Source organism: Amblyraja radiata, chromosome 11 (assembly GCF_010909765.2).
Source record: "Amblyraja radiata isolate CabotCenter1 chromosome 11, sAmbRad1.1.pri, whole genome shotgun sequence".
Lineage (NCBI taxonomy): Eukaryota > Metazoa > Chordata > Chondrichthyes > Rajiformes > Rajidae > Amblyraja > Amblyraja radiata.
In genome coordinates, this window is record NC_045966.1 from 29,459,610 (window position 1) to 29,472,748 (window position 13,139).

The 13,139-nt window shown below is 40.6% G+C and overlaps 1 protein-coding gene across 3 annotated transcripts in view; it reads right to left on the reverse strand.

Moving 5' to 3' along the window:
* Positions 1-5,470: 5,470 nt before the first annotated feature.
* sfxn1 (sideroflexin 1) overlaps positions 5,471-13,139 on the reverse strand; it is a 93,780-nt gene continuing 86,111 nt past the window's right edge. For 2 of the 3 annotated variants that reach the window (XM_033029620.1, XM_033029622.1), the window contains exons 10-11: positions 12,424-12,471; positions 5,471-6,454 (exon numbers count right to left, since the gene is read on the reverse strand). In XM_033029620.1, the coding sequence (XP_032885511.1) occupies positions 6,358-6,454; positions 12,424-12,471 (145 nt within the window). In that variant the 3' untranslated portion in view covers positions 5,471-6,357. The remainder of the gene's footprint in view (positions 6,455-12,423; positions 12,472-13,139) is intronic. The other variant, XM_033029623.1, reaches the window with a different exon arrangement.

Here is a 13,139-nt window from a genome sequence, read left to right on the forward strand (position 1 = left end):
CCTGGTACTAAACCCATCAAAGACAAAAGAACTTGTCGTTGACTTCAGGAGGAAGAGGAGAGAGGAACCTGCTCCCTTATACATCAAAGGAGACATGGTGGAGAGAGTCAACGACTTTAAGTCCCTGGGAATAAACATCTCCCAGGACCTCAAATGGCAAATGAACACCGTCACTCTCTTGAAGAAGTCTCATCAGCGGCTGTATTTCCTGAGGTCTCTACGGAGAGCTAACGTCTCACAGCCGCTGCTGCTGTCCTTCTATCGATGCGCCGTGGAAAGTATCCTCACCTATGGAATCCTGGTGTGGTTTGCCAGCTGTACTGTGGCTGAGAGGAGGGCGCTGCAGGGAATTATAAAAACTGCGCAGCGCATTACAAACGCTAACCTGCCCTCCTTGGATGACATATACAAGGCCCGATGCTTGCGCAGGGCCATAAATATCAAGAAGGACACATCCCACCCTGCCAACCACCTTTTTACTCTGCTACCCTCTGGGAGGCGACTAAAAAATAGTTTCTACCCATGTGCGATAAAAGAGCTTAACTCCAATAGTGAACACTGGGAAGCAAGAAGTAACTTCGAGGAATACCGCTAAATTATTTTAAACTCTTTTAAAAATGTATTTATTATTTTACTATTAACTGTACGTATGTGTATTGGTTGTCGTGTTGTATTTCTTTTAACGGAGGAGAAGCAAATGGAATTTCGTTGCTCAGTTTTGTGCAATGACAATAAACATATTCTATTCTATTCTATGGTTTGGGAATTGCTCTGCCAAGGACAAGAAGGCTCTGCAGAGAGTAGTGCGTTCGGCCGAACGCACTATGGGAACTTCACTTGCCCCCCTGCAGGAACTATACATCAGGAGGTGCAACTCCAGAGCCAACAATATCATGAGAGACCCCTTCCACCCCTGCAACGGACTGTTCCAGCTGCTACGGTCAGGCAAACGCCTCCGTTGCCATGCGGTGAGAACGGAGAGGTTGAGAAGGAGTTTCTTCCCAGAGGCCATTCGGACTGTAAACGCCTATCTCACCAGGGACTAACTCTACTGAACGTTTTTCCTTCCATTATTTATTATGTAAAAGAATATGTGTGTTATGATTGTGTTTATAGTTTGTTTGGTTGTTTGGTTGTTTGTCTTTTGCACAAAAGTCCGCGAGCATTGCCACTTTCATTTCACTGCACATCTCGTATGTGTATGTGACAAATAAACTTGACTTGACTTGACTTGATATATACTTACATATACACACATAACTTTTTCTCATTTATTATATGGTTTACAGAGTACTATATTTAGACATGTGGTGCTGCTGCCAGTATGAATTTCATTGTTCTATCTAGGACATAAGACAATGAAACACTTTGACTACTTTTGAGTCAACATTCCCTTCTCTTCCCTCTGCACTACACTTCATCTGCAAAGCACCACCTGGTGACAACTTCAAAAACAGCAAGAATTTTGAAGTTAAATTCAAACATACTGACCCTATAATTCTCAGCATAGCCTTGGCCAGCCTTAGGAGGTGCGGGGCCCAATTGGGAACAATTTTGGTGAGTCCCAAGTTCCCAGCCAAGGTCTGTAGAATCATGGAAATATAAATAAAGTCTATTATAGACTTTTATAGAGTCTATTATAGTCTATTATAGACTTTATATCTCTATGGTAGAATGGAAAATAATCAAAATGTGCACTTAAAAAATGCATGCGAGTTAATGGACCAAACAGATCTAAGCTACATTTTAATATAAAATTGCATACATGTAATCCGACAAGTAACAAACAAAATGTGTACATCACCTCTGAAAAGTGCATAGTTACAATACCACTTGTTTTAGTGGCTGTGAAATGAAAAAAAAGTAATTTAATTTAGATCCTGGAAAACCAATAACCATTGGCGAAAAACCAGTCCAGGCATTAAATTTTGTGCTTCAGCCCCATCGTACCCTTTGGGCTTCTACCCCATCCTAACTTAGTTGTGTGTGTGTGTATGTTAGTTGTCTGTGCGTGATGTGTGTGTGTGTGGGAGAGAAGGTAGGAAGGAGAGAAGGGAGGGAGGGAAGTAGAGAAAGAAGGGAGGGAGGGAAGGAGGGAAAGAATGGAGGGAGGGAAGGAGAGAGAGGAAGAAGGGAGAGAGGGAAGAAGGGAAGGGTAGGGAAGGAGAGAAGGGAGAGGGCAGGCGGAGGGAGCGGATGCTGTGGCGGACGGGTGTGAACTGAGGCTGATGTTTGTAAATGTTGCTCCAACCCCCGCCCCGGCCCTCCTTGTAGTGTTCAACGATTCTCCCGGGGAGAGGGGTGGAACCGGGGCTGTGTGCGTGAAGCACGGCGACTGGAGGGGCGGGAGCGCTGCCCCGGGACCGTGAGGGAACAATCCACCTCCCCCTTCTCAATTCCCCCTCCCTGTCTACCCCTTTCTTCCCCCACCACCCCTCTACTCTCTCTCCACCCGTCTCTCCCCCCTCAACCCGGGGTAGATCTACATGAGCCGAGAGTAGATTACTCTAGCGCGGGGCCCCCTTAGACGCGGGGCCCAATTGGGAGCAATTGGTTTAAGGCCGGCCCTGAGCATAGCATTAGTTTGGAAATATGTACTATTTTTCTCATCCTGATTGATAACTGACTGCTGTGCAAATAAATTTGGGATGGAGAAGATCTAGAAGTGGGGATTTTAGTTGCAGATAAGATACCAGATCAAAGCCATTATATTTGCCTTGTCTCGACCCGAAATGTCACCCATCCCTTCTTTCCAGAGATGCTGCCTGGCCCGCTGAGTTATTCCAGTGTTTTGTGTCTATCTTCAGTTTAAAAGAGTCAAGTAACTTGATTGGAACATTCAAGATCATAAGGAGCTATCGACAGGATGGATTCCATAATTGTCATTCAGGATGAATTAGTTTATTTATTGTGCAACTGGTGTTTACTTTATCTTGGACATTGCCTTAAGCCAATGAACAAAATATTGTACATTCTCCTTGCAACTGGAGCGTGAGATATCTGAAGACCTGTAATCAGTTACAGCTAACATGGGATGCAGATCATCCATTACCTGGTCTCAGCTCTGGTACAAGGCCTAATCCAATATGCTGATTTAAAATCAAATATATAATACAACAAAAAATCAAACCAAAATAGCTTTCATCGATATGCAAAAGGACTAGAGCATACATTCCAGGAATGTTTTATTAAAACCTCTTACTGCCGTAGATATATGCAAGTGCTGTCGGTATCCATTCTGATCCAAATTAAACTTACCTTTGCCTAGAAATTCACCGCCACATTGCTGAATGTGCTGCATAGTTGTATCTGTCACATTAATTGTGGAAAGAATTTGAGGCATAGTACAATATGCTATTGTATCTACTCCAAAGGGGACTGTGTCTCTTGGAAAAAAACAAATTATTTTAAAGGTTGTAAAATGGCATAATAATAATTCTTAATCATAATGTAATACAACAAAAAAAAGACAAAGTGCTGGATAAGCGGGTCAGGCAGCATCCCTGGAGAACATGGATAGATGACGTTTCTGATCAGGACCCCCTTCTTCAAACAAGTAATACTTCATAATTTGTCATATTTTCCAAGTTTTTTAATTATATTTAAGTATCCCAATGACCAACTAAAGTTGCAGCTTGCACAGTAAAATTTGATGAAGATGCCATGGAATAACACATTTTTAAAATAGATCACATTTCCACCTATTACATTAATTCTATGCTGAATTTTCATCAACCACAAACAAGGAAATCAGGTTCAGTGACATAAAAATGATCAAAATTTTGTATTATAACTTAGACAGGCACTTTTGTTAGATTCACAAGTTTAATGGCTTATTTCCGTGACTCTGCTACCGAAATATGTTATTTCCTGGAAATGCATCTTTTTTTACCATTCAAAATAATTTTCCTCCCCATAATTGGATTTCTTTCTGACTATTAGCTCCAAGTAGTATTCTATGAGCCTGGGGAGCTGGCGCAATGCTTTCTGGAAACCTTTCAGCATGGTTGCTCTTCATAGTGTATAACATTGGGCTGATAATTCTGGCAGCAGTAGGGATAATTAATAATGTCTCAATTCTGCGTCAACTCTTTACAACAGGATCAAATAGTAAACAACGTGTTTGTTTTATAGGCCAGAAAAGTTAGATGTTAATTATGGATACCATAATTAAACTACTATATATGTATAGGATGCCTTTACTTCATTATTTTATATTCTAATTCTAATATCCCGATGTTGGGGCAGTCCAGAACCAGCGGTCACAGTTTAAGAATAAGTGGTAGGCCATTTAGGACTGAGATGAGGAAAAAACTTTTCACCCAGGGAGTTGTGAATCTGTGGAATTCTCTACCACAGAAGGCAGTGGAGACCAATTCACCGGATGTTTTCTAGAGAGAGTTAGATGTAGCTCTTAGGGCTAATGGAATCATGGGATATGGGGAGAAAGCAGGAACAGGGTACTGATTTTGGATGATCAGCCATGATCATATTGAACGGCTGGCTCGAAGGGCCTACTCCTGCACCTATTTCTAGGTTTCTATTATCGTCCATTTTATGTGATCGGAAATTTTTGGAGCAATGTTAGATTAACGGTAATTTGTGCGTTCATTCAAAATTTGATAAAAACTTGTGGAAATTCAGTTGTGAATTGGATTCAAATTGTAGATCTGATTTCATAAGTAACTGGCAATTGTCTATTTTTTTTGTACAACAATCCCTACCCTATTCTTTACTTTTGAATCTATGCTTTTGACAATTTTGGAATAGCTAATGACATACCAGATGCTGATTTATTGGAATATAATTTGAATTGGCAATGAGAACAGGGATGAGGCATGAGAAATTTGAATAATTAATTCAGAAATTGTAGGTTGGGAAGAAGTTACAGTGATCAAATTGAGGAAGGCCATGAGACAATTAAAACATAGTAATGACTTGAATTTTAGGCTTTGTGAACTAGAAGCCATTACAATTCAACAAGAAATGATATATTGAGCAAGGATGACTGTTGGAAAGACAGGGGCCACCAAGTTTGAGCTGTTACATGTAATGGAGTTTTGTCCATTTAGTTCTTTCAGAGACTTTCATTCCCATTATGCTTGGCTTCTCACCAACCAATAAAAATATCAGTCGCTGTACATTGTTCATTAATATCTTCATTTAGAGATCAGCAAAGATTTTATTAGAAAAGTTAATCCAGTGACCACCATGAAAAATGTGTTTGTTCCAAATAAATTACTGTGTTCTAGTGCTGAACAATGGATAGATTAAGTAAAATTAACAAGGATACGGAAAGCCACCCATTCCCACTGCTGCATTACTATCAAGTTCTAGCAAAGACAACTGCAATCATTTAGTTTTGTAGCCAACTTTTCTTCAATGACAACATCTGTGTAAAAAGATGATAGCATTATTATTCTTTAAACACTTGTGTTTTGACAAATAATTTCATACAAAACTTATTATCTTTTCTTGAAGTTTGACTTTATTCGAGTTTTATTTTCCAGTTTCATCTAAACAATACACTTTCATTAATTGAAAGATTGAAAAGACAATATACTTTTTCTATTAAAATTATACGATAACATACTTAATTTTAAAAATCCTGAAGGCATTAAATATCTAGGAATGTAAATTTTAAAGAATGTGCTTATGCAGCAACATTGAAGTTTTATTGCACGTGCCAATGAGATTTGAAATTTAAAAACCATTATCATCTTCTGATCATAGGATCAAGTTCTGTATTATTTCAAGTATTCAGTCCTTTGTGCTCAATCGGGAGTTTAAACTTTATTCAACTGGCAAAAGCCCAGACAGCATACAATTTAGCTCATGGAGAATTACCTTCTGATCCTTTCACATACAGCCCTGAAACATAAATTTGAAGTGAAATGTTTATGCTAACCTTCTAATATAATTACGTTTGCATAATACTGGACATAGTCACAAAATCTATTTTCTGTCCTAATCTAATTAGCAAATGTTAACACTTGCTATAACCTTAAACACAGTACAAACATTAATAAGATGAATGTAATAAATGACCAATGTAGTAATGTATTGTGCTGTGTCAGTTGACGGACAGGTTTACATTAGTATGATAGTTATTTTAGAAATAGACTACATAAATGCAGACAGCACAAACCGTTGTCTTTTTAAAACCGCATTATTTGAAACAATTTTCAATCGGAATTAATTTAGATTAGTATTTTTAGATCATTAAATAAGCTTTCTGAAAAAAACTATGTAAAAGTACAAATGAGTTAAGACAAAAAACACAGTTTTTAAGTTCTGTCACATTGAACTCACTACAAACTGGATCGCTTGGTGTTTTTCTATAATTATCTTGTGCTTTTACAATCCTTTGTTGAAGTAAACATATTCCACTTTAGGACTGGACTTTCGAACTTTATCCTGAATATCGTGTTCAAGACGGCTCACAGACATCGAGCTATATGAAATTAAATAAAATACATCACAAGACAGTTAAATATATATAATTCCCGTAAATTGTCTAAATATCAATGAAAATCCAGGTATGTAATTTTCATTTAATATTATCGATCATCCTACTCCAATTCCATTCCTTCATTGTTCGGTTACTAGAACAACGCACCCGATTCTTTTCTTATTTAGTCAGCCATAATCAGGAAATCAACTGAAATGCTTTATACATCCCATCCCAACTGCACCTCCCATGCTACAATGCCAGTCTTGTCTGAAGAACCTACCTTTGGGTTTTTTCCTTTCTTATTTACATTCAGCATTTACAGTGCCCTCCATAATGTTTGGGACAAAGACCCATCATTTATTTATTTGCCTTTGTACTCCACAATTTGAGATTTGTAATAGAAAAAAAATCACATGTGGTTAAAGTGCACATTGTCAGATTTTATTAAAGGGCATTTTGGTTTCACCATGCAGAAATTACAGTTGTGTTTATACATAGTCCCCTCATTTCAGGGCACCGTAATGTTTGGGACACATGGCTTCACAGGCGTTTGTAATTGCTCAGGTGTGTTTAATTGCCTCCTTAATGCAGGTATAAGAGAGCTTTCAACGCCTAGTCTTTCCTCCAGTCTTCCCTTCACCTTTGGAAACTTTTATTGCTGTTTATCCATATGAGGACCAAAGTTGTGCCAATGAAAGTCAAATAAGCCATTATGAGACTGAGAAACAAGAATAAAACTGTTGGAGACATAAGCCAAACCCTAGGCTTACCAAAATCAACTGTTTGGAACATCATTAAGAAGAAAGAGAGCACTGGTGAGCTTACTAATCGCAAAGGGACTGGCAGGTCAAGGAAGACCTCCACAGCTTTTGACAGAAGAATTCTCTCTATAATAAAGAAAAATCCCCAAACACCTGTCCGACAGATCAGAAACACTCTTCAGGAGTCAGGTGTGGATTTGTCAAAGACCACTGTCTGCAGAAGACTTCATGAACAGAAATACAGAGGCTACACTGCAAGATGCAAACCACTGGTCAGCTGCAAAAATAGGTTAGCCGGGTTACAGTTTGCCAATAAGTACTTAAAAGAGCAACTACAGTTCTGGAAAAAGGTCTTGTGAACAGATGAGATGAAGTTTAACGTATATCAGAGTGATGGCAAGAGCAAAGTATGGAGGAGAGAAGGAACTGCATAAGATCCAAAGCATACCACCTCATCTGTGAAACACGGTGGAGGAGTGTTATGGCCTGGCATGTGGCACTTATCTTCATTGATGATACAACTGCTGATGGTAGTAGCATAATGAATTCTGAAGTGTATAGACACATCCTATCTGTTCAAGTTCAAACAAATGCCTCAAACCTCATTGGCCGGCAGTTCATTCTACAGCAAGACAATGATCCCAAGCATACTGCTAAAGCAACAAAGAAGTTTTTCAAAGCTAATAAATGGTCAATTCTTGAGTAGCCAAGTCAATCGCCCGATCTGAACCCAATTGAACATGCCTTTTATATGCAGAAGAGAAAACTGAAGCGTACCAGCCCCCAAAACAAGCTTAAGCTAAAGATGGCTGCAATACTCATCCCACTCATCCCATTTGTATACAGTATTTGCCTATGTACCAGTTTTTTTTCTAATCCATCCACATTCCACACAGGGCCGGTGCTAGGAATTGCGGGGCCCAATTAGAAAATTGATGGCGGGGCCCCTACTCTAGAAAAGTCAAAATTTATGTATGTTTATATTTCGTGTAGTATGCTCGTCTTTAACCAAAAAAAACATTAAATGCTTGATATACTAAAATTTTGAAAAACTATATGAAAGTGTCACACATCTAATAAAATGAGCGGCACTTTGAAAGATTGAATGTGTGTGTGTGTGTGTGTGTGTGTGTGTGTGTGTGTGTTTATGAGTGTATGCGATTGTGTCTCTGTGTCTGTGTGACTGAGTGTGTGTGTTTGTGTGTATGCGTCTGTGTGTGTGCGTGCATGGCCGGCCTTAGGGGGTTTAAACGGTTTAGAGATGTTTAGAGGGCTTCAGATGGGTTCAGGTGTGTTTACAATTGTTTAGAGGGGAATAGAGGGAAATAGGGGGGCTAGAGGGGGTTTAGAGGTGTTCAGAGGGTCCCAGAGGGGTTTAGAGACGTTATAAGCCCCCCGTGAGAATTTGTATTTCTCTGAAATTGAAGATAGACATAAAGCTGGAGTAACTCAGCAGACAGGCAGCGCAGCGACTCTGGAGAGAAGACCCTTCTTCAGACCGAACTGAACTCGCGTCGGTAAGAGTACTTGTGATTGTCTGAAAAAGGGTCTCGACCAGAAACACAACCCTCTCCCCAGAGCCGCTGCCCGTCCCGCTGAGCCACCTTCAACTTCAGAGCCAAACAAAAAACACAGAGTGCTGGAGGAACTCAGCGGGCCAGGCGAATGCCTCACCAGCTGAGTTTCTCCAGCATTTTTGTCTACCGCTAAACATCAATGATTCCGGGAATGCTGAGGGGACAGGGTGATAGAGAGGGAGTAGGAGAGCTAGAGAGAGATGAGACGGGGAGCGGGAGAGAGAGCGCGAGAGAAAGAGGGAGGGAGGGAGTGAGCAAAAGACAGAGAGACACAACGTGGGTCGGTAGGTGAATGACTAACCTGCACACCAGGAAGAAGCCCCTTCTCGCGGTCCGGGGCCCTCACTCATGATGGTGAGTTAAATGAAATTCTCAACGTGTCATCGATCTACATTTCTCAGTAATGTAATTGTGTTTTAAACAAGTATTAATGACGCCGCGTGAATTTTATTCAAAGGAACACGGCGTCATTAAATGAGTCTGAAGAAGGGTTTCGGCCCGAAACGTCGCCTATTTCCTTCGCTCCATAGATGCTGCTGCACCCGCTGAGTTTCCCCAGCAATTTTGTGTACCTTCGATATTCCAGCATCTGCAGTTCCCTTTTGAACAGCACTAGTTAACAAATCGTTTGTGTATGATGGCCGTGCAGCGGTTGTTATGCATGTTCGTTTAAAAAAAATCCGGATGGCGAATTTAAAAAAATCTTTATTTAACAAAGAGAATTCGTATTTCCGTACGAAATACTGAACATTAGTGCGGGGCCCCCATTAGGCGCGGGGCCCAATTGGGAGCAATCGGTCAAATCGGCTTAACGCCGGCCCTGATTGTTAACCAGTACTCTTTTACTCTATTGTATGCTTATTCTGTATTTTTATTTTCTACTTCTACTATCTTGCACTATGACTATGACCAGACGCTAAACTGCATTTCGTTTTACCTATACTTGTATCTATGCAATGACAATAAAGTTGAATTGAATTGAATTGAATACAGACCTGTCAGAGCATCACCAGAGAAGGCACCCAGCAACTGGTGATATCCATGAATCGCAGATTTCAAGCAGTCATTGCATGCAAAGGATATGCAACAAAATACTAAACAAGACTACTTTCATTTACATGACATTGTTGTGTCCCAAACAAGATGGTGCCCTGAAATGAGGGGACTGTGTATGGTCAAACCAAAATGTATAAAAACGGCCTTTAAAATCTGACAATGTGCACTTTAACCACATGTGATTTTTTCTATTACAAATCTCAAATTGTGGAGTACAGAGGCAAATACATAAGTGATGAGTCTTTGTCCCAAACATTAAGGAGGGCACTGTATCTTCAGCAATTTCAATCAAAATTTGTATGAAGTACATGCTATTGTATGAAGTACATGCTATTTTATGACCACCACCAACTCAATATCTGCACTATCTCCAATTATCAGAATGCTTGTCCAATATCTAATTGCCTTGCGTTTCCATGCTGTATTGCGATGACACTGGATAAGCAGAAATGTCTTCTCTCCAAACACTTCTTCTTCTTCTTGCGTAAGGCGTGCACAGCCTAAAGTTGTAGGACAACTTGTTCTATTTGATTGTGCACGGCTGATTGAGCATGGTTGATTACATTTGTCGAAACAGGGCGGACCACGTGAAGGTTGCAATCTCCCACCCCTCTCCAAACACTGACAAGACCAAATTCATCACAAACTCCAATTTTTAACAGCTTCTGTACCTCTCCATGGTAACTGAGAGACTGTTTATAGACTGTGTTGAAAATGATCTTGGGATGACTTCACAATCACTTAAAGATACCATCTCAAGATATACATCCAGCCCCATATCATCCAATCTCACCTAGCTTCTCACTGAATCCCTCAGCCACAGTTTTGTTAATTCTGAAAATAATTATTCCAATGTACTCCTGGCAGGTCTTTCGTCCCATTCTTCATAAAATTGAAAATATCCACAAGTTTGCAGCTTGTAATCATGTATAGTCTTTTAGCTGACTGGATAGCACGCAACAAAAAGCTTTTCACTGTACCTTGGTACACGTGACAATAATGAACTAAAATTTAAACGACCAAAGTTCCAAACTGAGCTCAGCTGCTGTTCAGGGACTGTTTTGCTGTGCTAACAGTCTGTTCCCGAGCTGGGCCCACTCACTTGAACTCAAGTCAGGCAACTCTCAGCCAATCAGATTTTCTTTTAATGTAAAAAAGGATTCCTCAGGTCGCAACAGATGGATCCTCTTCCTCAGCTTTGTACCGCCATGACAGCATCAAACCGTGAGTTAAGCTTTCGACCGTGTGCTGGTCGAGTTACCGCGTGCGGGTTGGGTAGCACGCTGTGCATGTGCACCACCTATCGATTGGCTTCTGAGCTGCTCAGGTGTTCCAACACGTAAAGATGGGATAAAAATAAAGACGGGGAAGATGAGGGTGCTCATATTGAAATGAAACTGAATTTCCTTTATAGTCATTCAAACAAGTTTGAACAAAATTTTGTACCATGCAGTCATGTAAAAGGCGACAAAACACACAATGAACACAATTTAACACAAACATCCATCACAGGAATCTCCAGGCACTTCCTCACTGTTATGGAAGGCAAAAAGTCTTATCTCCTCCCTGCCCGTTCTCCCGCAGTTAGGCAGTCAAACTGCTGCGTCGAGGCGATCGAGGCTCTCGATTTTGAAGCACCCGCCGGGTAATGGTAAATTCCGTGGCCGTTTTTAAGCTCCGCGAATGGGTCGATTCAAGCTCCGCGATTCGGGGCAGACGAAGGTGCTGTTGTGGCTGCTCCCGAAAATCGGTCACCAACCAGGGACCTGCGAGCTCCCGATGTTGCCGTCCACAGGGCTCGCGGCTAAAGCCTCCGAAGTCGGGTCGCAGCCACAGCGCCACCACAGCCTCCGAAGTCAGTCAGATGGTGAGTCCACAGGCTCTGCGACCGCAGGCCTCAAGGTCAATTCCAGCTGAAGGCCGCAAGCTCTACAATATTAGAGCAGACGGAGATACGAGAAAGAAAAGGTCGCATCCCCGTTGAAGGAAGAGATTTGAAAAGTTTCCCCCATCCCTCACATACACACAAGTAAAGGTTGACTGAAAATAGACTAAAACATATATCTAACAAGACAAAAATAAAACAAAAAGAAGAAAGATAGACAGACTGCAGGCGAGCCGCAGCTGCTTGGCCAGCGCCACCACTACCGCAGCTGCGAAGAATTATTTCCGTATCGTAATTTTGTCCAGATGAAAGGAGGTGCTGGACCATCAGTTGCTGGAAAAGCAGTTGTGTACCTGTACTGTGTAGCAGGATTTTAGGGAATTAATTGAATCACATTTAATCGTCCAGAAAATCAGCTGGTGTGGCACCAAAGACCTGATCGTACCAGATTATTGAAGTTTTACTGCAGTAGAATCTGTGCGGCATCTGTGTGAGGAGAGAAAATTATGCCATTTGTGCAAATGAGTGCTTCACAATCAGCATGGACTTAGTGGGCTGAATAGTTTATTTCAACACTGCATAACTAACGTTGGTTAACTCTTCTTAATATTCTAAGGAATATAAAAATTGCATAAAGATTTTAAGATGTAAAATCGTACCAAGCACAAAAAACATGAACGGGTTTCTTACCTTTTCTGTGGAAACAATGCACAACAAAGAGGTGTGGCAAATACCAAGCTGTAATAAGAAAAATTAAAGTGGATAAAAAAGCAACATATTTTCCATGTAAACCTTTTGCACAATGTATCGGAAATATCCAAATATTAACGATAAAGGAAAGAAATTTAAAATTTGATTAAGAGTTTTGATCACAATACCTTAAAGCTTAAAAATATGCTTGAACCAATATTGTTTGAAGTGCTCACAGAATGCTGTAGTATATTTGTTGGAATTACTTGACTCACGTACAGTGATTAAGATCCAAAAAAATTTATTAGCAATACAGCACAGGTAACTTCATCTTAACATACTACTCAAGACTGGGGAAGAAAGTGAAAAGATCTTTCTATTAAACCAGTGGGCAGAGCCACAGTATGACTCATAGCATGAGTGACACTGATCTACATCCTTCCGCTTAAAGAATTAAATGTCAATACAAAACCATTGACTAAATAAGGCATGCATAGCAACACAGGCGGAGGAGGTGTCACCATTGGCAGAGTAGCCGTTTCAGAAGTAGGTTGTTGTGCTGGTACAGGTGGACTGATGGCGCTGGACGTAGACGGAAGTACACTTGTACGGTCCAGATAATGAGGTGGAGCCGGCTCATTCACAGACAGGATATGTTGCCTGTTACGTCTGTAGGTACCGCCATCAGCACTGACCAAATATGGGCGTGGCTCAGA